General features: G+C 48.3%; 10 protein-coding genes across 10 annotated transcripts; 5 read left to right on the forward strand and 5 right to left on the reverse strand.

Moving 5' to 3' along the window:
• Positions 1-1,345: 1,345 nt before the first annotated feature.
• Positions 1,346-2,846, forward strand: LTR64_007248 (uncharacterized protein; the record flags this gene model as incomplete). Its single annotated transcript, XM_064901571.1, has 4 exons — positions 1,346-1,710; positions 1,762-2,148; positions 2,194-2,644; positions 2,700-2,846. The coding sequence occupies 4 exons, from the start codon at positions 1,346-1,348 to the stop codon at positions 2,844-2,846; spliced, it is 1,350 nt and encodes a 449-aa protein (XP_064752647.1).
• Positions 2,847-4,279: 1,433 nt separating this feature from the next.
• Positions 4,280-5,587, reverse strand: ERF1 (translation termination factor eRF1; the record flags this gene model as incomplete). The annotated part of the gene is made up of 1 exon (XM_064901572.1): positions 4,280-5,587. The coding sequence occupies one exon, from the start codon at positions 5,585-5,587 to the stop codon at positions 4,280-4,282; it is 1,308 nt and encodes a 435-aa protein (XP_064752648.1).
• Positions 5,588-6,560: 973 nt separating this feature from the next.
• Positions 6,561-8,585, forward strand: LTR64_007250 (uncharacterized protein; the record flags this gene model as incomplete). Its single annotated transcript, XM_064901573.1, has 1 exon — positions 6,561-8,585. The coding sequence occupies one exon, from the start codon at positions 6,561-6,563 to the stop codon at positions 8,583-8,585; it is 2,025 nt and encodes a 674-aa protein (XP_064752649.1).
• Positions 8,586-8,907: 322 nt separating this feature from the next.
• Positions 8,908-9,888, reverse strand: mak16 (the record flags this gene model as incomplete). Its single annotated transcript, XM_064901574.1, has 1 exon — positions 8,908-9,888. One exon carries the CDS (start codon positions 9,886-9,888, stop codon positions 8,908-8,910), a length of 981 nt encoding a protein of 326 aa, XP_064752650.1.
• A 503-nt stretch (positions 9,889-10,391) lies between these two features.
• LTR64_007252 (uncharacterized protein) lies at positions 10,392-11,477 on the forward strand (the record flags this gene model as incomplete). The annotated part of the gene is made up of 1 exon (XM_064901575.1): positions 10,392-11,477. One exon carries the CDS (start codon positions 10,392-10,394, stop codon positions 11,475-11,477), a length of 1,086 nt encoding a protein of 361 aa, XP_064752651.1.
• Positions 11,478-12,019: 542 nt separating this feature from the next.
• Positions 12,020-12,315, forward strand: LTR64_007253 (uncharacterized protein; the record flags this gene model as incomplete). The annotated part of the gene is made up of 2 exons (XM_064901576.1): positions 12,020-12,077; positions 12,125-12,315. The coding sequence occupies 2 exons, from the start codon at positions 12,020-12,022 to the stop codon at positions 12,313-12,315; spliced, it is 249 nt and encodes an 82-aa protein (XP_064752652.1).
• Positions 12,316-13,246: 931 nt separating this feature from the next.
• VRG4 (GDP-mannose transporter into the lumen of the Golgi) lies at positions 13,247-14,550 on the reverse strand (the record flags this gene model as incomplete). Its single annotated transcript, XM_064901577.1, has 4 exons — positions 13,247-13,689; positions 13,742-14,125; positions 14,176-14,263; positions 14,314-14,550. 4 exons carry the CDS (start codon positions 14,548-14,550, stop codon positions 13,247-13,249), a joined length of 1,152 nt encoding a protein of 383 aa, XP_064752653.1.
• A 523-nt stretch (positions 14,551-15,073) lies between these two features.
• Positions 15,074-18,237, reverse strand: LTR64_007255 (uncharacterized protein; the record flags this gene model as incomplete). Its single annotated transcript, XM_064901578.1, has 4 exons — positions 15,074-16,212; positions 16,263-16,567; positions 16,614-16,810; positions 16,861-18,237. 4 exons carry the CDS (start codon positions 18,235-18,237, stop codon positions 15,074-15,076), a joined length of 3,018 nt encoding a protein of 1,005 aa, XP_064752654.1.
• Positions 18,238-21,626: 3,389 nt separating this feature from the next.
• Positions 21,627-23,105, reverse strand: BNA5_2 (Kynureninase (L-kynurenine hydrolase); the record flags this gene model as incomplete). The annotated part of the gene is made up of 2 exons (XM_064901579.1): positions 21,627-22,078; positions 22,166-23,105. The coding sequence occupies 2 exons, from the start codon at positions 23,103-23,105 to the stop codon at positions 21,627-21,629; spliced, it is 1,392 nt and encodes a 463-aa protein (XP_064752655.1).
• A 421-nt stretch (positions 23,106-23,526) lies between these two features.
• Positions 23,527-24,844, forward strand: BNA2_2 (Indoleamine 2,3-dioxygenase; the record flags this gene model as incomplete). The annotated part of the gene is made up of 2 exons (XM_064901580.1): positions 23,527-23,817; positions 23,867-24,844. 2 exons carry the CDS (start codon positions 23,527-23,529, stop codon positions 24,842-24,844), a joined length of 1,269 nt encoding a protein of 422 aa, XP_064752656.1.
• Positions 24,845-25,655: the final 811 nt, after the last annotated feature.

The following is a 25,655-nucleotide window of genomic DNA, read 5'->3' on the forward strand; positions in this document are numbered from 1 at the left end:
AAGCCCGGCCACGGAATACGTATTTCTCACGGTGGATAAGTATAGTTTTTGTACACTGGTCGATGGACAAGCGCGAGGCGACGCCTGGCAAATATACATTATGTCCTCTTCCAATAAAACAAACGTATTCGCAACGATTGCACAATTACGCATGAGTCATGACTCGCTTGATTCAGTGAATTTGAGGCTTTGTTGAAGTACATGCGAGAAGTGTATTTGTCCATTGGATGAAACACCCATTTATCCAAATGCCACATCTGGCACAGTATGCAGCTTGCAACTCTCCAGGCATTGCTGTATATGCATACAGTCCACCAACTCGAAAACATCGTGGGCAATCAGTCACCTTGCGATCATATAGGTAAAATGTTGCTGCCCATCTTATATTCGAGACGAACGGACTCGATTATGCAGTTTTGAGCACGTCTCTTCGACCGCAGCGTCTGTGTTGGTACTCGAGTACAATCGTCACGGAGTATGCCGAGCCGAAGCGAAGCCTCCAGAACGCCGGCAACGACCGAACATCGGACGATGGATGAGACTACTGCACAGGGAGGCCGAGCCGTGCGCTTCTGGCGCTGTGATCGTTGTCCGTTGTGGAGTTCATGTCGCATTGACGTGCAGAATCAAGCAGAAGTTTGCTGATTCGTCCTTGTTAAACGAAATTGTATTTCGTCTCTCGACACGATAAAGCTCACCAGCGATACTTCATTGTACTCTAAACTCATAGTGCTTTCGGTCACATCGATGTCAGAGACATACAACCGAACCATATAATGGAAACGCCATTATTGTGTGGAGGTCCATGTTTGCAGATTGAGTTCAAACCACGATGCACTAACCTATCTACTGGTGGGGACAAGTCCTTGGAGAAAAGCTCCCACACGGCAGCTCTTGGATCCAATGCATTCACTTGTAAACTCAAAGCTCAAAAGCTCATCTGCCGGCCTCGTTACTCGCTGATGAGAAAGGTAGCTGGTGGAGGCCATGCATGACTCGAAGGTGACATGTGTTCTGGCCCACCACGCATTCGAACGACCATAAGTCTCTCAAAGTGTCGACTGGCTGCACAGTCGTACCTCGATTCTCATCATCTCCTTGTCCACTAGAAGATTCGTTGTCAATCCACAAACCGCCAGGCCGACGCGCAAAGATGGTATCGACAACGTATTATCTCGGGACAGTGGGACAATATGTCATTCCAACAACACTGATTGGAATCGTCGTCTATACTGTTGCTTGGGTCGTATATGCGACAACTTTCCATCCTCTCAGCTCAGTTCCTGGCCCTTTCTTGGCACGAATTAGTCGACTATGGTATCTATGGCACGCTCATCTTGGTGATATGGAACAAGTTCAGCGGGCTCTACATCAGAAACACGGGAATCTTATCCGGATCGCCCATAATGAAGTGGCGTGTGCAGACCCCGATGCGATCAAGAAGATCTACCCTGCTCAAGGAGCACTGGAAAAGTCAGACTTCTATCCTGTCTGGCGCAACCCGGCCTTTTCAAAGTATTCGGACAACTTCAGCGAGACTAGTGAGAAGCTGCATGGCGAGAGACGAAGAATTGTCAACCATCTATACACAACCACGAACGTTCTGCAGTCGGAGCAGTATATCGACAGATGCTCTCAGTTATTTGTGGACAGGGTTGCTCAATACGCCGACAATGGTCAAACAATTGATCTTGGAGTTTGGCTTCAATGGTAGGCACTGCACTTTCTCTCTCTTCTGCGCCCACTGCTCACAAGAGACAGGTATACTTTTGATGTCATTGGCGAACTATTCTTTGGACAGATGTTCGGTTTCATGGATAAAGAAGAAGACCACAAGTCGTACATTGCCTGCATGGATGCCCTAATGCCTGTGCTTCTACAAGTGTCCCTTGCTCCACAGTACTACCGGCCGTTCATCTTCATGTCTTCGGCTCTCAGCTCAACTGTCCGCAAAGCCCTGAAATCCTTTGATGTGATCACAAATGCAGCTAAGGAGTGTGTGGCTAGAAGGGTCGACAACGAAGCCAAAGTTGTGGAAGAAGCCAAGAGGAACGACATAATGCAGCAGCTGCTCGATATCGTCCATGAGAAAGGCGATAAAGTTGATTTCAAGATAGGCGAAGTGCAATTCGAGGCATTCGCAGCATTGTAAGGGAAGTCATCAATATTTAGACCAACACTAACACATGATAGGTTCGCAGGATCTGATACCACAGCCATTGCCCTACGAGCAGTCTTCTACTTCTTACTAAAATCCCCAGAAACCTATCGCGATCTACAGCAGGAAATCAGCGACGCCACTCGAACCGGCGCAATGAGCGTACCTCCCAAATTCTCCGAAGCTCAAAAACTGCCTCTGCTCTGCGCAACCATCAAGGAGGCAATGCGGTTGCATCCAAGTGTTCAGCTCACCATGCAGCGCCTTGCTCCCAAGGAAGGAATCGTTCTATGCGACAAATTCGTACCGGCAGGGTATCGCGTAGGCATAAACCCAGCCGTCGTGCAATACGACACGTCAGTCTTCGGTGCAGACTCTAACATCTTCCGACCCCGGAGGTGGCTTGAAGACGAGGCCACAACTCGAAAGATGGACAATACAATGCTAGTTTTTGGTGCAGGGACGAGAACGTGTATTGGCAAGAACGTATGTGTTGTTATTACTCCATGAATACATTGACATCAACGCTAACTACTGGCAGATTTCTCTCGTCCAAATCCACAAACTGGTACCTTTCGTGCTACAACAGTTCGATCTGAAACTCACACACCCCAATGCAGTGTGGGAGACTGATAATAAGTGGTTCAACAAGCAGTCAGGCATTGATATAAAGCTATCTCGACATTGATTCACGCACTGGACGACTCTATTGTTGGACAAGACAGATGACTATTGTTTGTCCTTACATAACGTAGATACCAGCTTGACTACTGCGTATTTAGCCAGCCATCTCGAATTTGAAGAACAAGTGTTTCAAATTTTTTTAATTTTGTTTTTTCTGCAAATGCCTTGCCTAGAATGTTCAGCCACTCCAAGCATGTTTGACATCAAGGTCATTGAGAAAACACCAGCGCACGATGCAGGACTTCGTAGAGTGGTCAGGACTCCGAGAGGCAGCTCTTCGAGGACGCGCACGAACGATTCGAAATCATACCCTCGAAGGGTTTGCTCGCATATCAACTTTTATGAGCTGAAAAAACACGATGCGGAAGGTTAAATCGTTTTATTTTTGAGAACATGTACGACATGTCCACAGCGCTCAAGGCATGTGCTCATGGTCATTTTCTCACGTACAACTATTGTGAATAAACATTCATCCATCACAACTGCATAACCTCATCTCTTCACGTCAGGTCATGAGTATGGTAACCACGACCATGAATCGCTATCTGTGACTGATTTGTGGAAGCTGTTCCTAAACGAGTGTGTTTCGCTGGTTGTCCTCTCGATTAAACAACCAACGTTGTGTCGCGAAGCCGAGGTTGATAGGAAACGACTCTCTCTCGAGCTGGCTTGGCTATCCTGCGAAGTCTCTTCGATTCACCTCTGCAGCGTATGTGGTTGCCTGACTTCTTTCAGGTATACCTGCACCTCGAACTACATCTCTCCCGCCACTGGCAGTACATGTTTGCATTTTCTTCAGTCGCGTCCGATATCTCCTGCCTCCTCCCCGAACGCGATTTCGCCATGTCAAACGGCAGCCACATTGCGAAGGGCTGTACGTCCTGCGAGCATGAGTCAGCATAACTTCCTTGAGGTGACTGGTAACTGTGCTGATAAACGTATAGATTGACAATCAGAAGGAAGGCAACGGAAATCTCCACACAAGTTTGCGCTTTCGGAACAGGTCTGTGAATTTACATCCGAAATATTTCATCATATATCACCAGTGGCGACGGACATTAAATGAGCGGGGAAGGGGAGGGACTACTCACCATGGTGTAGTTTTAGTCTTTGCTCTGCTGGGGCTCTACTCGCTCGATGGGCGATTGGTAGACAGCCACCAGACCGACGAACAAGGTCCGGCACAAGTAGTGTTGCGCTCTTGATTTCGCTATCGGACTTCTTGGCGTCGCGGGAGGTAATTGCTTCGACCTTCTGCGCTGGTGTCAAAGGCTTTGGTAAAGAGACCTCGAAATTTGGTAGGCGTAAGGTATTGGCCTGGACTTTTCGGGCTTCAGCACCCTGAAGGTGCTGTTCGCAAGGACCAGCCGTCAGCTCATCTTTTCTGTTTATGGCTGAACTATTGTCCTCGCTAGCATTGGCGAGGTTGTTGTATTGTCAATCGTCGTAGAACTCGTCCTCGTCATCAATATCAGCTAATTGTTCGAAGTTGACCTTGTAGCGAAGAATAGCACCAATTCCACCAAAACCTTTGACGAATTGATTGCCTTCGCTTGACCGATCAGAAACGAATTCGAGAGCTGCACCAAAGTCCTTGTACTTCTCGGCCAGCCATTCAAGGAAAGATTGCTGATCGACGACTTCCATCTCCTGGCCAGTCTCTTTGTCCATGAACCTGGAACGGTCCGACTCCTGTTCTTTGGTAGTGTGCAGGATGTTCTCGGCTCCGTTAGAGTCCTTGAGTATCCATCGGGTAACGTCTAAATTCTCATACACGATCAGGGTTTCGCAGGCTCCAAGTTCCAAAGCCTTCAAGGTATCCTCAACGCTGTAGCAAACCTTTCCACTGTCTTGACTGATCTCTTCGAAATATTTGTTGATCAATTTCTTCTCTTGAATGAATTTGACATTGCTAAGCGTTTCGGAGGCGAGTTCAATAGCCTGGTTGAATCCATTCTCGCCTCCATAGGACACATCGACCACTTTGATGACCTTTGCCTGCAATCGGTTGTCGAACATATCAGACTGGTTGAGGTCGTTCTTGAAATCAGCAGAACCTGCGAGAATAATGCCAGCGACATTGACCTTGTCATTTGTGATGAAGTTCTGCACGGCCAGTTCAGCCACTTTTCGCACGTAGTTATGTCGCTTTTCTTCTCTGAGACGAGCGAAACGAAGGGCAGACTGACCACCACGACCGTGCTTCTTTGGTAGATCGACGGAGAATTTGTGGACGACTTCTCTTGTGTTACCACTCAATGTGCCGAAGAGTGCACCATTACCATCCATAATGATGAAGCCGAATTTCTGATCTGATTCGAGCAACTCTGAAAGAGCTTCTGTGTGAAATTTGTTGTCGCAAAGGTAAAGGGAGGTATTGATCGGCTTGAAGGGCTCAAAGTCAATATTGATCTTACGTTCCTTGCCTTCGGATGTGATAATTTCACCACAGTAGACCACAAGACCATTGGGAGGAACTTTGTTGTAGAGCTTAAGTCTCTGTTGTGTTGAGGTGATGGCCGATAGCACTGACAGTCTGTTGACACGAGACTTGATATTGGAGGCTGTACCAAACTCTTCAGCCAACATTTTCGATTGACGAGAGATCTGATCTTTAGGAGGGATGATCAAGGAAATCATGGATGTGCCGTTGCCTCGAGCAGACTCGAGTCTTTTGATTAGTTTCTTGACTTTCCATATCTCAATGTTCTTCTCTGCTTCACTCTGTCCTGGTTGCGCACTCATGATTGTGGTGGGGCCGCAGGCGTGCGGCGCCTACTTGAAAGAAGGGAATTTGGGCTGGCCTTCAATATTTGCCCAGCCTATGAACTTGCAGGAACTGCGGATGTTGTTGAAAAAAGGAGGAGAGAAAGAAAGTCCTTGAGTACAATATGAAAGGTGAGTGTCGGACTGCAATTGACAAACCCAGAACCTGCAGGATGAGTGGTATGAATGGTGCACGAGTCAATGCTCAGGAATTTTTGACAACAAACCACTCACAGGACACTCACAGGACAGTCATAGTTGGGCTTGGCTTACGAATTGTGGCCTGGAAGCCTAGCGCTGAACACCTTCATGGCAAACGTGGCAAACGAGGCAAACATATCGTCGCCGCAGTTGCCTGAAAAGAGCTCACATCGGATATTCTCGCATGAGGTTCAAGTTAGCGGCTTATTTTACTTTTTTTTTATCAAATTTGATGGAGATCGAGTGCCGCTTCAGGTGGACACGTTTGGTGGGCGCTTTCGCCTCGATGTTGATCACCTGAACATTGTGTTTACATACGTTGTTGTTGTAAGAGGTAACCCATCCATGTTTTCAGCAACAGCATGAGCTTTCTTGTTTGAAGGCACTTGAACAGCCTCACACGCCAATGATAATAGAGGTAAGAAGGAAATGAGAAGTCAAAGCAGGAAAGGACAATGTCTTGTACGTTAGCCGATCGAGTCTCGATCGTCTAACGGCATCCATTCACCTTATCAGTCCATGGCTCGCTTGTCGTGCGCAATTTGTTGTGCATTATCATGAAATTTTTGCTGCAGAGTCTGCAAGTCATGTGTCTAATATCTCTACAATAGCACATAATTCCAATCCTCAGTTCTGTAGTGACGGAACCGAACACCATCTTTCAACTTCGCTGCGTTGATCAGTGAGACGATGACCACGTCCTGACAAATATCGGCTACCCTTCAATCATCTCATCACCTGCCGGTCTAACATGTCACAACGCAATAAACTTGTCCCTACAAGTTTCGATGCTCTTGAGAGAGGGCGAGCCTCCTCGTTTGGTTCGCTCGAGTCCATTAATGAGGACGATTCAGCAACACCTACAGAAGCACCGCTGTCCCAGTCATATGCTTCCAGAGTGCCGCAGAATGCAACACAGACACACAGTGAACATGACTTGCGTCGTCGTCGGTCCTCCATTGCTATGCGGTTCAATTCAATTCGACAATTGGGAGGTGTCAACAGTATAGACAATTTTGTGAATTCGTTTCAAAGAGCTGCCGCATTCCACGAGATTACACCCGTGAGACGAGGTTCGGTAACACAAGCTTCCACAGAGAACGAAGAGCCACAAGAGTATGGACAGACAGAACACAGAAGACCGCCCCTGAAATCGCTGCTGAGCGAGCAGATGATAGGAGCTGAACCGCAGTCTCCTACCAGTACGATCAGACCCAGCCACGACGACAATACCTTACAGCATCAGCCCAGCGAAACGACAAGCCTATTGACACCTCAACCGTCCATGTCTATCCACACGAGACTTGGCTCCGAGCAGAATCTGGGTGTTAGTTACGGCAGTATCTCTTCTCGACTATCCTCAACCGCCAGACATAGGGCCTCCATCCTGATACGGCAACAGGTTGAAGCAAGCCAAAGAGCGCGGGAGCTGCCAGACGAGTACAAGGACGATGTTGTTGAGCGTCCTGTCGAGATCGAACAGCGCCCTGACGGCGAGGTCATCGAGCGTACAATTGGAGAGTCGACAGTTCCCATGACCATATTCAACTCGACGAACGTACTCATCGGTATAGGCATACTTGCCCTACCCCTGGCGGTGCGCTATTCTGGTTGGGTGATTGCCCTCACCTTTTTGACCCTGGCAGCAATTGTCACTGCATATACTGCTCGCATTCTTGCGAAGTGTCTGGATACAAATACTGCATCGACAACATATGGCGACATTGCGTTTCTCGCGCTAGGCTCATGGGGTAGAGCTCTTGTAGAGGTGTTGTTTATCCTCGAGCTTATTGCCGCCAATGTAGCGTTGGTAATTTTGTTCGCTGACAGTATGCATAGCTTGATGCCCTCTGTCGGTGTGATTTATCTGAAAGTGCTCATTGCTGTTGGATTGCTGCCACTGAATTTTGTCCCCTTCAAGACATTGTCTGTCACCAGCGTCTTAGGCATAGGTTGCGTTATGGGCATCATTCTGCTAGTGTTCGTCGATGGGTTTCTGAAGCCACAAGCTCCGGGGTCACTCAGGCAAGTTGCCACGACACACGCCTTCCCATCCAACATAAGGACAGTACCGCTGAGCCTTGGCTTACTCATGGCCCCTTGGGGCGGTCATTCGGTCTTTCCAGCAATATACAAGGATATGCGACATCCTCAAAAGTATGGCAAAGCTTTGCAAACGACATACATCTTTACCTATGGTCTCGATGTGACCATGGCTATCCTTGGCTATCTCATGTTTGGCGACATAGTACGTGATGAAGTCACGGCCAACATTCTTGGTTCTACAAAATACCCACGGGTCATCTCGGTCATCCTGGTTGTTCTTATCGCCGTCATTCCTGTGACCAAGATTCCGTTGAGCAACCGTCCGATTCAGGACACTGTCAACAAGAAGTTCCTGATTGACCTCCGCCAGATGGATGCCAAAGCTCGTGCGTACAGTGAGAAATCGCTCGCACATCGTCTAGGTCGAGGCAGTATCTGTGTTCTTCTCAATCTCGTTTTACTGGGAGTTGCTATTGGCTTTCCAGACTTCGACTCTATCATGGCGCTGATGGGCTCAGCCCTTTGCTTCACTATTTGCATCATTCTACCTATCACATTCTACCTAAAGATATTCTGGGGTAGTGATGAGATCAAGCGGCCCGAGAGAATACTGTGTTTTGTACTGATTGTAATTTGCACTGTGCTGGCAGTGATTGGCACGGTCTTTGCGGTTATGCCGAAAGACAAGATTGGTGTACAAAGCTGTGATGGAAAGATTGCGTGCTTTTGAGGTTCGGATGTAGACATGCATTTATTTGCCAGATATCTACTCAGATAGTGGACGATGGGCGAGCGTCGTCATCTCATTCTCGCGATGTAGCGGAGTGTACAGGACGACACTTCAAAAAACAAGACACTCTTCATTGTGCACCGTGTTTGTATTCATTGCTGCGTCTTCGAAGTCTCTTTAGTTCTCGCGAGGTGAGAGAATGCCAGATCTAATCACGCTGGAGCCAGCACCATCCATGCAGTTGCAATTCTCAGCTTTTGTCGATAGAGAACTCCCTGTTCTCTAGAAAAGGTCAACGCCATGACACACCTCAGCTGTATTCTCAGAAAGCCAATTGTGCTTCACGTAGAGGTGGCTCCATCTCATACTCGATTTCCATCTTTGGGCCTCTCTTACGTGGTTTCTGTTGGGGGGCAGGTCTCTTCCTCTTCGCGCCTGGCGTAGGCTTTGTGTCCTCTTCTTCTTCGTCCTTCTCCTCACTGCCATCCTCGCTATCCTCCTCGCTGCCTTCATCACCAGAAACTTCTGAGCCTTCTGTTTCCTCATCAGCACTCTCACCACCAAGCCAATCATCAAAGTCCTCCATCTCTTCAGCATCACTCTCTTCCAGATCATCGACATACTCGACCTCGACTTCTCTCTCTACCTCTTCCTCTTCTTCGTCTTCGAATTCAACCTCTTCGCCCTTCTCGGCTCTCTCCAAGCCTCGAAGCACCTTCTTCCACACACCTTCTTCAACGTTCAGTGGTCTATCTCCATAAGCACCACTCCTCAGTCTGTCGATCAATTCTCTTTCAATCGCTCTCTCAACCTTGGCTGCGCTCTCCGCTTTCCTTTCTCGTGTCTCTTCTCTCCGCTTGATCTTCGGCGCCAGTCTCGGCACCAACTTCTCTCCAAGCCGTTCTTCCTCTTTAGCTATCCGCCTCTCCCTGATCGCCACTTGAGTCAGTCGCGTAAGTCGCTGCTTGCATTTGTGTATATAGAATTTAGGCCAATAGATCAATTTTTCGTCAATTATCGCCAGTGCTTTCTCGTAATTGTTTGGCAATTGAATTCGTTCCCACCACTGACTAGGTAGGTGTACTCGCTCGGGTGTCTTGATATACAAGCAGAGGCTGCCAGTTGCTGGATCAGGTCGCACGGTGGCATAACGACTGTTGGCTAGAGGACATGACTGTCGGTTGCAGAAACCAGTGAGGTTGTGTTCATTTCGGCAGAAGTTTTGAGTACGGTTGTCGAGTTTGAGTTTGTAAGAGCAGTGTTGCTGGTTGATGATCTGCCAGGTTATCTCGTCGGATGCCATGTCGGCCTCCTGTGTATTGCGAGGACGTACGGAGTGCTGTCTTAAGCGTAGTCGTGAAACTTCGATCAGTACAGAGGCTGCTGGTCTTTTTTCTGCATATTTGCGGCCTGCAACTTTTTAAAATTCTGCTCCACGAGATTATCTTAGCGCCACTATCCGAGGCGGGACGTGCCTGCGATTGTGGAAGTGATAAGAAAAGAAGCCGCTCTGAACGCACATTTCGTGCTTTACGATAGGTAAATCCCCCGTCTCTAACCACTGTCTTTCTCAATTCAAGTTCACTGCCTGTATTTCTCATCGTCCTCCTTGTGGTGGGCGTCGCATTCGATTTGCACATCCAAAATCTTCGCAGGGCGTTGCATAGCCTCACGCTCAATACTTGCCTGGCGCAAGTCAAACCGCTCTTCGAACTTGGTCCTTGCGTGTGGGTTGTGCCTCATAGATATAACCAACACAAATCACTTGTCTGCACAACCTTATTCCACTGAAAACAGGTCGTCAAGATGCCTCGAGCAGAAGCCGGCACAACGAAGGCGATCGCCAACCAGATGAAGGCCAAGGGTCTACAACGTCTGAGATGGTATTGTCAAGCCTGCGAGCGTCAAATGCGCGACGAGAATGGCTTCAAATGCCACGTCGCATCTGAGTCGCACAATAGGAAAATGCAGGAGTTAGGCTCAAACTTCAACAAGGCGATCGGAGAATACTCGAACGAATTCAAGCGTGATTTTGTCCAACTACTGCGCACAGGGCATGGTGAGAAGAAAGTCAATGCCAACCATTTCTACCAAGAATACATTTCCAATAAGTCCCACGTACATATGAACGCAACGAGATGGCACAGTCTGACAGATTTCTGCAAATATCTTGGGCAAGAAGGTATCTGCAGAGTAGACATTGATGAGAAGAACGAGGAGCGAGGTGGTGCTAGTGCGCTGATGATATCGTGGATCGATAATAGCCCGGAAGCAATGAGAAGGCAGGAGGCCTTACGGAAGAAAGAGAGACAAGATCGAGGAGACGAGCACAGGGAGCAAAGACTGATAGAACAGCAGATACGGAGGGCAAGATTGGCTGCTGGTCAGAAATCTGAAGAGGTCGAGGACGAAGCATCAAAAGACGATGGTGTCGAAGAAGACGAACCGACAACACAAGGTATCAAGAGAGTGGATGGAGAAAAGATAAAGCTCGATTTCAGCTCAAAGAAGGCAGAATTTGGAAATCCACCTAGCCCACCTCTGACGGACAACAGTGGTTCGCCAGAACGATCACAGGAGGACAAAGACAAGACTTCTCATGAGGCTGAAGTTCCTGCAGCAAAGGAAGTTGCTGGAGCTACAAGTGTACGAACCGAGGCAGCTGCTAAAGAGTCGTTCAAACCTGTATCTTTCGGCGCTTCGAAACCTAAAAACGTGTTTGCTACAGCCGCGAAGAAGAACGCGTTCGCAGGTGTGAAAAAGGCAACTCCCATACAGCAACAGAAGCCAATAAGCGAGGCTGAACGAATCATGAAGGAAGAGCTGGAGCGAAAGCGATTACGTGAAGAGCGAGGCAGTAATCAGCCATTCAAGAGACAAAGAGTGACCTGAGACAGCCGTGCATCATCATTCTCTTGCATGCTTGTTTCTACGGTCATTGAGTCTCCCAGCTCACCATTAAACATGGAAAGTTGCTTATTGCTCAGCAGATCTGAGGCTGCAAGCACAATCCCCACATCTCAAGCCACCGAGATTCAGCACACTCCCGATAGACAAGCGACGATCGAATGCAAGGTACAACCACGATCTCATACGATGTTCAGGGACTTGTGTAACCTGATCAACCATTTTCTATGACGTCTAGCGCGACCCTGACAACCGGAACGCGTCTAGCATTACTAGCGCGATCACTTAACGCGTCCGAGGCGTCATCGAATTCACCCTTTGGGACTCATGACAAAAGACGTCAAAAGTGCCTGACATTATGATGACGATGGAGTGATCCGTTATGATGTAGTGGTGGTCAGTGCAGAGGCTGGGACGACATATATCAAGCTCAATCTTCTCTGATCAACGATTTCCTCACACTCAGAACACAAACTACAATCCAATTGTACCAAAGAATTCAAACTAAACAAATCACATTAATCAACATGTCTGACCAATACAAGCCAAGCGAACACGACGGTCTCCGAAAGGACGGCCAGCCAGGTACATACTCTCCACCCTTTCCAACAGCTTTACCTAATATCGTACAGACAAGCGAGTTCAGCAGGACAGCTTCGCCCACGGCAAGGTCGACCCACATGAGGCCGGCAAGAAGGGTGGCTCTGCCACTGGCGGCAGCGACCTCCACGAGGCTCAAGCCAACGAGGTTGGCAGCGACTACAAGCCAAGTGAGCACGGTGGTCTCCGAAAAGATGGTCAGCCAGATGGCCGAATGAACTAGGTTACTATGCACAATGCATAAGGGGGAGTTATAGAGCAGCCTCTATATACTATGCAGGAAGGATAACCATCATGACGGAAATTAATTAGCTAGTGTTGAATACAATAATACAACATTAACGATCATGTTTATTTGCATCCTCACGTTTGTTCCTAATCAACTTCATGCCCGCCAACAATCTACTGTAGCAACCATATCTACAGCGTCGCGCAAGTCCTTCAAAGTTTTTTGTTTGAACGCACTCCCATGTATAAGCTCACGATACAGATAAAGCTCATCCTATTTCCCATCATCGCAGCGCAAGACGAACCTAGTATCTATACATTCTTCAGCAAATTCGCCCGTACTTGAACCTCACTGCGTGGTTGTAACAGTCCTTCAAGAGGTACGTAATCATATCGACAATTATTAGTAGTCTGTTGTCCTCGACTACTTGTGGCAATATACGTAGCCCCTGCGAGAGTGATCATTCGATAGTGCTATCTATGTGGTACAGTAGCAGACAAGAGGTAGGGTGGAGTTGGTGCGTGAATAAAAACACTCGACAACTTGTCTGCTTCCCACGCCGAATACGCAACACTTTTAATCTATGCAAAGAGCTTCTTCACAAACTTCACACAAAGATTACGAATGTAGCACCAATTGAGTCGAAACGTTTGATTAAAACAAGTATCTAAACAGGCATTCATGCCTCTTTACCATGAACGCCCGCTTTTTCACAACGCCATCACTAGACATGCAGTGCTGCAACGACTAGATTCTCAGCCCTACTCGAAAGTTGTCGTTGGGCAGACGCAGCTCCATCGACCTTTCCATGAAAGAAAAGCTCTAGAATTAAAGTAGATCATTACCTCGTCACAAGCAAATCGAAGCTCTTTTTCTTGTTCATATGTATACAGCCTGCAACCAGCAGGTCATTGCATCCTCTTTTCTACGACCTGAGACCGTCCCTGTTACTCTGGCTGCTTGCGCTCATTGGAGCGCTGGTCGGTAAAACACCACCTTTGTTCGGCTGCTTTTTCTCGTTGGCCTTTGCGACTGCGTATACTAGGCCGCTGACGAAGCCGACTCCGATGGCTGAGACTGAGGGGATGGTGACAGGGGCGTCGAAGAAGACGAGGCCGGACACTGCGATGGGGAGTTTGTTGAGAGCTCCTACCATGGAGTAGGTCGTGCTGGAGGTGGCCCGCACGCACCACGCCGATGTGTAGGAGATGAAGATGGAGGCTGCGCCGGTGAAGATCATGGCGGCGAAGATGCTATTTCGTGATTGGACGGGAAATGCTTTTGCGAGGTTGGCGGCAGACCAGTCTTCGGCGAGGAGGGAAGCAACGAGGAGGACGGGGATGGTCAGGACGTTGTTGTAGAACATGGCTGATATGTGTTAGCATCTGTGTTTTGCGTCTTGCGTTTGTGATCAACTTACTATCAAAGTCCTTGAAGTTAGTGAGCTTTATTCGCTTGCGCATGTACAAGACATAGGACGCGGTCGAGAGGCAGTTCAACATCATCCAGACATAGCCGCTGTTCAATGTTGCTAGTTGTTCCGCTGCTGCTCCTGTAGCTGTGCCGTGGCTTTCTAGGGCGTGCTTGATGTCAGCCCAAGCAGCTATCAGGGAGCTGAACACCATCAGGCCGAAGGAGAAGAGTGCCATGGATGAAACTGCTCCACCGAACCATAGCACTTCTCCGTATGCGATCAGAATAATCGTTAAGTTCTTGAAAATAGTGTACACAGGGATCGAAAGATAGCGGAGGGCCCACGTGCTGGTGTAGATCATGGCGATCAGGGCGAGCGAGATAGGAAACCCTTGATAATGTCAGTCCAAGGCCTTCTTGTTTCTGGGCTTGCCAGCTTACATTTTTTCGCTTCGTCTGTCTTGAAATCTCGGTAGGTGATTACACCAGCTGATTTACATGCTGAAATTGCGGCAACGCAGACAATCGCCTTGAGTCGCATTAGCAAAACTCCCATTCACATCTCGTGTCCGGTCTTACCTGGATTGCCAATAGGAAGAAATTGAGATTGAAATCTGGAAAGGAGAGAATGTACTTGTTCGCAACGGTCATCATAATCGAAGAGGCGCAATAGGACAAGACCGGCGCGACAGGACTTTCTTTTCTGCTTATGACAGGTCGAGGTGATTGTGGCTTGGTATAGGATTGCCCTTGCTTCTCTCCCAACTCCATTTCATTCCCTTCCAGGAACCTCTTCTTCTCCTCTTCTCTGTCCATGGTGTCTTGCGAGGATCGCGAACCGGATGTCAAGGAATGTACTGAGCCCGCTGGATTACAAGATCTGGTGACTACAAAGGACTTCGCGAACGTTGCAAGGTAGAAAGCGACAAGAGTCTTTTGAAATTAGATTAGGAGCAGCCTGAGTTTGAAGAATTCGAATCAGGAACATATGAGGGCGGGCACCAGGTGCTGGCTGCAACGACCTCTCCTAGGCTCCACCCGTCCCTGACAAAGCCCCTATCTGGCATGCCACGCCTACGGTCCACCGTGTCAAAGCCACAGTTCGGCAGAGCTGCGTACAGTGCCACGTGTTTTACGGATTATTGCTGATTTGCAGGTACTATCAAAGCAGAGGGCCGGCAATTGTTTAAAACTCTCTATTTGAAGCGCAACTGAACTTGTGAAAGTTTGGTACGCAAGCCATTGGGATACGTTTGGGATTAGATATGATTTCTACTTTATCACAAACTATGAAGCAAATACGTGAGATATGTGTCTAGCATCAAAGCCCAGCGACACGTCAACTCTTAGCCGATTTTGTCTTCTTGATCTTCATCGAGCTGCTCATTCTCGAGAAGAAGCTAGACCCGTCGCTCCTGCTCTTCTTTATATCGGTGCTCGCAGACCACAGCTCACTTGGTGATGTGGCAGATGTTTTTGGAGTGAGGCTAGGTGACAGCACAGTGCTTCTGTCAGAGAACGTTTGAGACGGCGTTTGTGTGCTCGAGGCTCGGCTTATAGAACCTGGAAGCTCCGAAACCCCAGTGGTTGGTATTGACTGTACTCCCTCAAGTTCTGCAACTTCAGACGTCCCAGACAACTCGGCTCTTCGATTGTCATTGTCTGTAGGCAACTCAACCGGTTCGGTGGTCGACACCTCTAGTTCTGCCAGACGTTGTGCGAGCGAGTCGTCCTCCTCGTACTCAGGAGGTCGATCGAACCGATTTTTATAGATAATGGCTTCGAAACCTGTTCTCAACTTATTGAAACGCCAGCCAATCGCAACTTTCATAAGCGGGATCAATCTGTCGACCTCATCGTGTACATGCTCTTGTAAGCGCTTGGTCTTGCCTGCAAACGTGGTCGTTGTGATTGCTGTGTACTGCTTTGCTGCATCTTCGATCTGTCTCACGGACACGTACTTGCCGCTGTATCGAAATGATCTCTCAAGGATCAGGATCATATCGCACGCACACTTGAGTAACATTCGTGCGGTTGGAGGAGTCGAAAGGAAGGAGCCAGCCACACCGAGAATTGCTCCAATACCCATCGTCCCAACCGCTAAACCTGCGGCAGCAGTGCTAACGACGAGAAATTGAGTCATAGAAACCGACATGAACTGCTTCAGATTGCCCATCACAATTCGTGACATGATGTCCTCAACCTCTTCCGGCATTGCTTTTGGAAAGCCGAAGCATTGGAGAACGTGTTCGCAAATGATTCTAGAAACCGTTGGCGTCCCGATCATACCAGAAAACGGGAGTGGTACCATTGCTGTTCGCACAGCATGAGTGCCTAGCCTCATACACTCTGTGATGGCCGAATCTATCTTCTGATTGACATCGACGACCTGCGCGGCTACACAAAATAGTCTTACACGATCGTCGACAATCGTGTCAAGTGTTTGACTAAGCAGGTTCTTGATCCCTGCTTCATCATCTAGCATAGGTCAGTGGATGCCTTAAGCTTAAGCATCCGGGACAACTTACTTTTCGACAAGCAGACATAACCGTCAGCTTTGTAGCTCTTGATTTGCGAAAGTTGGTCCCTTAGGGCAAGAAATTGTTCTTGTGCCACCTTGTCAGCTTCAATTGTGGCTAGCCGGTTTGCTTCTTGGTAGTCATCCAATTTTTGCATATATTCCTCTAAAAGTTGCATTTTGCGGTACCCGACCAATTTGTCCTTTTTAGTGCCCACGACAAAGACCGGAACATGATTTGAATACTGAGCGATCGTCTCGAAAGTTCTCTTGTCTGCTTCCTCAATTCGACTTACGTCTGCATCCACGCAGAACCTAGAAGAAATTAGCGATACATTACACGTATGAAGGATCTCCTTACCAGATAACATGCAGAGCTTCTGCCGCCTCTTTCTGATAGGCACGATGGCGCAAAAACTGAGCTATCAGGTCAAGTTCCTGGTCACTCCCAGCCTGCCAGCCACGTGAGTCGTGTATCAACAGACCTGGGTGGTTCGGAGATTCGAAGGCTTTGTTGATGTCGTGAACACCCTGTGTATAGTTGGTAGATTCTTCTGTCTGCAAAGATCAGCCATCGTGATGACAGGTTCAGAATTTCGCACGCTTACCATTTCCACGCCAAATACTTTGTTGATCAGCGTTGACTTGCCGACACCTGTCTTACCACAGACAAGGATCCTGAATGCCTTCACCCCACTAGCCAGCAGCTGTGAGTTTTCCAACCATGGTGGCAATGTGTCTGCGTCGCTTCGTAAGCAGTTAAATTCGAAGTCGGCCAAATTTTCCTTGTAGAGTTTGAATCTGGGTTGTTCTAGAAATCTTTGATTCCGACTTAGTATGCAAAACGCTGACGGGTGGATGATTGTACCATAGCTTGCCTCAGGATCGTATCCATTGAGACCTTTCTTGTTGAATATTCTTCGTGGCGTGACTTGCATGCGGCTCGATTTCTCAAAGACTATAGTATGAGAAGTCTCCTGTGCATCGGACTTGCTCACGTGAACGCTATGAAGGTCGAACATATTCACTATAACCCCGTTGGCATATTCGATTCGCCACTGCACTTGTTCCTTTCCACTGAGATCTGGTACTGCGCCTGCATAGTGAGGGAACACAAGGGATATGGGGTTCTCTGTGACAGTATTTGCTTGGTTGGGCAGGTCAAAAGAGGCAACTAGTCCTTGCAGCAGCGCCTCAATCAGGATCCATTGTAGTGGATAGATGGATAGACCATCGTGCTGGGTGCCGCCGGTTATATCGGCATGAGAACCTAAAAACCAACTCTGGAGAAACGATCTGCTTTGCATGTCCTTAGCAGGAGGCTGATCAGGCAGGTCAAGAGTGTTGAGCTTGCGGTTCTCGTTCAATGCCATTGCGTGCCTGAAATTCCGGATTGAGGTAACTATCGATGTATCGTAGATTTGTTGGTCAACAGGAGAGACGGTTGCATCAAAAATGCCGACAAACTTGATGTTAGGAGTTCCTTGGGTATGTATGCGCAGAAACTCTAGAGCTTGGTCACCTTTGATTCCATCGTCCTGCTGTCGGGCTTTGATCAGCTTGAGTGCGTTCTCGTACAGCTCGCGAAAACTGCGCAGGTATCCTGGTAGAGGTATGCCCATGTGATGGAGAAGACCAGCGACGGCGCGTGCCACATAGGCGCCACGGCCAGCAGCGAAGAGGAAGATCTCATCTCTTGGAGTTTTCAGAGCTTGACAAATGTCCAGGGCGATATCATGAATCTGTTGCTCAGCCGCACTGGTGGATTTAAATCGCGAGGTGGGCACAATAGCCTGGTAGTATTTTGCTTCCTGTTCGACGATACTAGCCGTTGCGTCCTCGAAGCGACCATGTTTGATGGAGCGATGTACTCTGACAACATTGCTAGGATTTATCGACCTTGAGGTACCTGCTGCTTGATTGAAGGCATCTACGGTATCGTCCACACAGACGATGATTCGTCTGAGGAGCTTGGAGTCGCTCATGCCTCATTATCTTATCAGAATCTGGTGAAGTTGCAGCATGTATCCCGCTGCCACAAAGGAATATATGGAAGACCACCTTTGACAGACACAGTCAGCCTTAGTCGTTTGGATGCTTCGTATGTGCGAGAAGCGTAAATCTCTGTCTCTGATCATTCAGCCGACTAGCTAAGATACAGCTGGCTATTTTGAAACCTGCCTGAGTGGGTCCTGTTCTGTGCATTAGTAGCCTGAACGGGCAGATTTCTAAGGCCAACGTTTTTAGGATCCGAAACCGAAATGATCAGAAGGTTAGCACGGCTGATATCGTAGTGCTGATCTGGGGTCTTCACGGACCAGAGTGTCTTGCTGACGCTCCATGTCGCCGCTCATCATGGTCGCAGACCTGTTCCTTTGCTGTGGAGGTTCACCGAAGGAGACGGCCCTAACTGTGTTTGGTTACATTTGCGACACCCATATTGGAACCTGGCATAGGAGCATGGCAATCATTGGTTATAGATGAGGCCCCCAGCTGGCCTGATCTGCTTTCATAGTGATGTGGTTCATAGCAAAGGTATAGATAGAAAAGAGTTGCAGCATTTGGTTCCCTGATTTGTGGTGAAATCGCACTGGCAGCAGCTGCAACCAAGCACCAACTACAGTAATAGTATGAGCGAAGTGCGTTAGCCTACTAGTAGTGGGGCTTGAGCTTGAAGGGTTGGTTCTGGGGCCACTGGTTTGCCTAAGCACATGCTTACCTAGCCTGGAAAGTTCAACTCACCTCTCCGTACTTCAAGTTGTCGGGTTAGCAGAAGGCAATCGATTGTGAATATTGTTCTGACCAGCTATGCTGAGTACGTATCCTGTACATCCAGCTACAGTAGCTTGGCACCACCTCATGTCTCCCGCGCCTCCACTGCGACGACCTGAGCTCAAACAACGTATCAATTCAACCCTCCTCGCCGCTCCGTGCTCCTCTATCACTGAGCGCGAATGCGCCTCAATACACTGAAGAGACGAGGCTGCACGTAGTGGTTGTTCGCTGCGACTCTACAAGACCTACCTGACGAACGATAATGATTCCGCTCATAAATCGACGACCCTCGGCAGTACATGCGTGTTCTCTTGGATCAGGCCTGCCACTGCGGCCCGACTCTTTGAGAGTACTCACAGGGTTTGATAGCCTTCTCTTTTGCTGAACATTGCGAAGCTCCTTAACGTGTCCAAGTGGGTCCCGTACTGAGAAAGTCGTGCATCCCTCGTGGAGAGAGTTGAGTCTGTCTGACGGGCGACCTCTTTGATAATGGCGCAACCTCCACTATCTGGACATACTAGCAGGAAACGCGCTCGCGAGGCTTGCGAGCCCTGCCGCCGCAAGAAGAGTCGATGCTCAGGGGAACAGCCGGTTTGTGCACTTTGTGCAAGGTTAAATCAGCCTTGTAAATATACAGGACCGCTTCATGATTCGGGCACGTTCAATGTCACGCCGAATAGTCCCGACTCAGAAACACATACTCAGCCCTCTTATACGAACGCTGAGCAAGTGTATCCACAGGAGCTGGACGATCGTGTGCGCACTTTAGACGACAAGGTGTCAGAAGTGCTTGATCAAGTGCGACTACTTGCAAATTTGCGGACGCCGTTGTCCTCGTACTCCAGTTCGGTGCCAAATGCATTGCATGATGCTGATGTGCCCGCTCGAGAAACAGTTCGCAACGCCGCTCGACTCTATCTACAATTTTGTCATTGTCAGCCTTTGCCTCTGTTCGCGCCGAAAAATTTGGAAGCAATGATATTTAGTCGTGATTTGGAAGTTCAACTCTGTGTATGCGCGGCTTCCTTGAGATTTGACTTGGATGAGGATTCTTTGGCCAGTCGAAGAGCTTGTGCGACAAAATACTCACAGATTGCTAAGTCGATTGTAATGAATAGAATTCTGGAGGAACGTGTGGAGCTATCCACCCTGCAGACATTGTGTCTTCTGACGTTTGTTGCATTTAATGATGGTCAGCTTCAACAAGCAGGTCTCTACCTGGCCCTTGCGACCGAATTGGCTCGAAGTGCTGGACTTGGCCTCTACACCAGGCTAGCAAACAAGAGTTCGACCACGGAAGAGCACGTCCGGTGCTTATGGAGCCTCATAGTATTGCAGCATCTATGTGGTGGTGTTGACTCTTTCATTGTAAGGATTGACGGCAGTGGCCTTGGCCATCCTCCAAGTGATGCCACTAACAACCTTGTGTTGGGTGCGAAGCAGAATAATGACCAAGACTTTGGAGTCGTGGCTTATGCAACTCAAATGAGCGAGGTTTGGGGCACAGTACGGCACTACGTACATCATCGAGGTAAATTGGACCAGCATCCTCCATGGTCTGGTCAGTCGATGTACTCAAAAATTATGTTCAACCAAATGGAACTGGAGTCTCAGATGCCGCAAAAGCATCGCTTCAAGCCGTCTGGCTTTACTGAGCACACCATTTTGACCTTGTCCGAAAACAGGCTCTATTGGGCGCCCTGGCTTTACCTGCAAATCATATACCATTCAATCGTTTGTACCATGAACCATCCATTGCTGATGAGTCTCCACGTACGAAGATTTCGTGTCAACCAGATACCAGAGCTCTTTCTTCAGAACACCTCCGACATGATCACCTCACATACTGACTGGATCAGCCATTTGCTCGAGATTGCAATAGACAAGCAATTCGAATTTAGTTGCCCATTCCTTGGTCAGTGCATAGCTATCACAGCCACTATTTTTCTCCAGCAGAGTTACACAACGGATCAGGAAGTTCGTGTAATAAAGCAGGCCAAATACCAGCTGTGCATGAAAATTGTTCATGATCTTGGTCGGTACTGGCCACATGTCGAGCAAATTGTGAGTTGTCTCCGTGTTACTTGACCTCGTGCTAATAGTGTTAGGCCACTAAGCTCCAGAAATTCGAGACTGTACTTTCCCAAGCCTTTGAGTCGTCTATACTTACATCGTCCCCCGATCAATCTGGACCGGTTGACCTTTCACTCTTCTGGCAAATTCTTGACAACTCTGTTGCCTCGACACTTCCGGGAGGAAGTAATAGTATGTTTGGATCTTCTCTAAGAATGCGGCCACGTACCAGAGAAAGAGCAGAGTTCTCAAGCACGAACCTCTTGCCCGAACCTACCAGGGTAAACGCTCTGCCACCTACCTCCTTCTCAGCAGCTTCAACACCTGTAGCCGGGCCGAGCACTGGCACAGGCAGCGACCACTCGAGTGAAGTACCAGGTCAATTCTACGAGGATCCATTTTTGGGGCAGAACTTCTTTGCGCTTGGTCAAGATTTCGTAGGTAACGCAGACGATTGGTTCAACTGGGCAGAATTTCAAGCCACTGAATAAAGAAATCACCACGAGCTTCAGTTTCTGTATTTGGTTTATATCAAAGCGCTTCGGAAGATCTGCACAAAATGCCAGACATCCTCATAGGTATTATACATTGGTACTGGAGCGACCCGAATGACACCCGGCTCTCTCTTGTCGCAAATCACGCCCGCCTCCTCTAGCGCAGCTGCTACTGGTTGGAGTAAGCCTTCTTTCAAAAGAATACACAGCTGTGCACCTCTTTGAGTAGTGTCCTTTGGTGTAATGACGTTGAAAGGTCGTTCTGCGAAATCTTCTTGCAACACATCAAGCAGATGTTCAAGATAGCAAGTCAACCGCAATGACTTCTGTCGCAGTGCCGCAATTGTGGTCTTATCGAAAACCGACATGGCGGCACAGAGAGCTGTCAGATCGATCGCTGAGGGATTCGAACATTGGAATCCTGCCGCACCAGGGCTCGGCCGAAAATTGTTATCCATTTTGAATCTGCTTGCTTGATCTCCACCTGTGATCATTAGCTTGAAGATCGAGAACGGGGTGACCAATGCCTCGTTTTAATGAAGGCCAATGGCACGAATCTGGGAGTACTTACCATACCAGCCGCTCAATCTCGGCAGAAATATTGGTTTGTCGTTCTCATCATACTCGACCCGACCATGACGTTCATGGACGAACGCGCCTGCAATTGATCCAGGACCTGCATTCATGTACTTGTATGTACACCATACAGCAAAATCGACATTCCAGTCATGAAGCTGCAATGGCACGTTACCTGCAGCATGTGCACAATCCCAGCCTATCGTCAGTCCTTTTGATTGTGCGTAAGATGTGATCGTTGGAATGTCAAACAACTGACCAGTATAGTATTGCACACCTGGAAGCATTACCAGAGCAATTTCATCAGTATGGTCGTCGATCGTCTTCAGAATCTTTTCGGTCGATATTCTGTAACCATCATCTGGCTCTAGCATGATCATGTTCTCCTTGGGGTCATAACCGTGCCACCTTATCTGAGACTCAATCGCATAGTGGTCGCTCGGGAATGCCTTCCACTCTAATAAGATCTTGCTTTTTCTGCCACTTGGTCGGTAAAAGCTTGCCATGAGCAGATGAAGATTTACTGTCAATGTGTTCATCGCAGCGACCTCGTCGGGATTGGCTCCGACTATCTTAGCCATGGATGTTGCGGCCGTCTTGGCCATGTCTTGCCATGGGGGTAAAGGTGAGTCCTCAATTCTGGTGAAGTGCCCTTGCACTCCTATCGACGACCAGGTATCAAGCTGAGCTTGGATAAAAGTTCGCATTGCCTTTGGCTGCAAGCCAAGCGAATTGCCACAGAAATATATGCCATCCTCATTGGATAAGTTTGGCTGCGCTAGCCTTCGAGCTTTCAAACTCGCTTTGGATGGAATTATATACTCTGATCTCAGGTGTTGCAGGGAGTCTTTTGCGTCTTGTGATTTTGCGTAATCCAGGGCTGTGGCTTCAGCTGGGAAATCGAATGCGGCTGTGTCAACTTTGGATGGAGACATGTTGGTGGTCAAGAAAATGATAGCCGAGCAAGTCGAATACTTGTCAGGATGTTGTTGTGAAAGATTTGAGAATGGAGAGAATGCATTTCGTGGATTCTGCGAGGAGCTTTATGTACAACAAGCATGTTTGAGGTCAATGCCTGTGACGATCTGCCAGACTGGACGGGTTGACTACTAAAAATTTTGGCCCACAGTCCCGTTTCCGTATCCGCCTCCGCTTCCGTTGCCGATTCCGAGAATACATCAGCACTCCTAAAGTGGTTGAGCAGCTGACCCGATCACAGAATAACTCATCGCAGCACCTCTTTTGATTACTTTGAGGTCTGGGTTGAGATTTCCTGCAACTACACGACGACTAAATCTTTCTCACCTGTCCTAAAGCCGATCTACCGCACACTTTCAGGTCCACCTCCTGCCGAACATGTTCGACTCAATCGACCGAATTCTACACAGTTTCGAGATATCTCACTATGGGTTTCTACCAGTAGATGAACCTCTTGCACGACTACCGAGCACGTACTATCAGCCCTGGGAAAACTTGATCTCACGACTTCCGATCTTGATAAGCGACGGATCTCTGTATAACGAATTTGCTTCACTACCACTACTCAGCACAAGTGAACTACGATCATTGCCGGAGTGGAGGAGAGCCTATGTCATACTGACATTCTTCACACACGCCCATACGTGGAGCGATCTACAACCACGAGAGGTATGCTCGAAACTCGCCATGCTTTGGTCAGGATACTGATGAGTTTTAGGTACTCCCAGCCAATATCACTGTACCACTGCTCGAAGTCTCAGCCTATCTCGATCTACCACCGACAGCTACATATCCTGCTTTGAACCTGTGGAATTGTGGTCTGGTCACCGATGGTGCCGACATCACAAACCCTGAGAATGTCGTCATGCGACACACTTTCACCGGCACCACCGACGAGGCTTGGTTCTATGCAGTTTCGGTCTCCGTAGAAGCAAAGGGAGTCGCTGCTATTCAGGTAATGCTAGAATGCGTCAAGGCTATTGAGCAAGACAAGAAGGATGAGGTTCTCGAATGTCTTAGGTCTTTTCGTGTCATCGTGTCTGAATTGGCATCTATCCTACAAAGGATGCACGAACACTGCGACCCATCAGTTTTCTATCATCGTATTCGTCCGTTCCTTGCTGGAAGCCGTGGCATGGAAAAAGCCGGTCTGCCACATGGTCTTTTCTACGACGAAGGTAGAGGGAAGGGCTCCTGGAGACAATATAGTGGAGGCAGCAACGCTCAGAGCAGTTTAATACAATTCCTCGATATTGCTCTTGGTATCAAGCACGAAGGTCCATCGTCCCAAAGAGGCGGGAAAGAACAGGCCTATCTCAACGGCATGCGGCAATACATGCCACAGGCACATCGCCAATTTCTCGAATACTTCGACAGTGTCGCAAAAATACGGCAGTACGTTCAGTCAAAGAACGTGTCCGAAACACTATCAAGCACATTTGACGAAGCGGTTGAGGCCATGGCTGCCTTCCGTGACACGCACATCAAGATCGTCGCGAGGTATATAGTGGCGCCTTCTCGAGCACGCGATCAATCACAGAATCAGGGAGTGAGAAATATTGCGGCAAGCTCTTCTGAGCAAACCTCGAGCAAGGATGAGCTAAAAGGGACTGGCGGTACTAATTTGATGGCGTTCCTCAAGCAGACCAGAGCGGAGACAAGGGCGGCAAAAAGTCGTACGCCCATTGCTGTATAACTTGAAGTAGTTACGCGTAATTAATTACAAAGGCTCAATAGACCTTGTCCGCTTATCAGTAGGTATTGTCCCCGCACGAAACGATGGTGATCCTACCTCGAGCATGTGGCTGGAGCAGCGTACTTTTTGTAATGATCGAATACAAAAGCGGAGTATATTACATGCATATCCTCCATCACATTCGAATTCACCTTGCTGTATCGTCTATACAGTCATTTCCATACCCAATTCGAGCTCGAAAGGTTGTGGGCAATACAACACTGAACAGCCAGTTCCCTTTGTGCTGCTGTTCATCTTTCATCATGGCCGGTGTGGTTCTGCCTTCACAGGCAGGGCAGGTAGAAGAAATTACTGACAATGTCATTTCCACCGATGCAATGGTCCAGGAAAGAACGTCGCTGTTAGCCCTACCGGATGAAATACTCGATGAAGTTATGCACAGCCTTTACACAGACGGTGGCAGTCATGGTCGACTTTTGGTTCCTTCCTCTTTGACGTGTCGACGGCTACGAAAAGCTACAACACCCATCCTCTTCAAATGTCTGCGCATAAGGCTTACCAACAGGTATGTGGACAAACGTAGTCTGAACGTGCTCATTAATCTTCATCTATCACCCAACGTGGCTTGCCATGTTCGCCATCTCAAACAGCACGACGCTTTCTGCTTTCGAGAGGATGGTTGCGAAGACTTGAACCTCGAGAACGAATTGGTCCGCAATTTGACAATACAAGGACTTTCATGTTTGCCCAACGTGAAGACAATTAGGTGAGATCCTTTACTGCATGTTGTCTCTCTCTTGATACTCATAGC

This window comes from Lithohypha guttulata (genome assembly GCF_036872675.1).
Source record: "Lithohypha guttulata strain CCFEE 5908 chromosome Unknown scaffold_5, whole genome shotgun sequence".
Taxonomy (NCBI): Eukaryota; Fungi; Ascomycota; class Eurotiomycetes; order Chaetothyriales; family Trichomeriaceae; genus Lithohypha; species Lithohypha guttulata.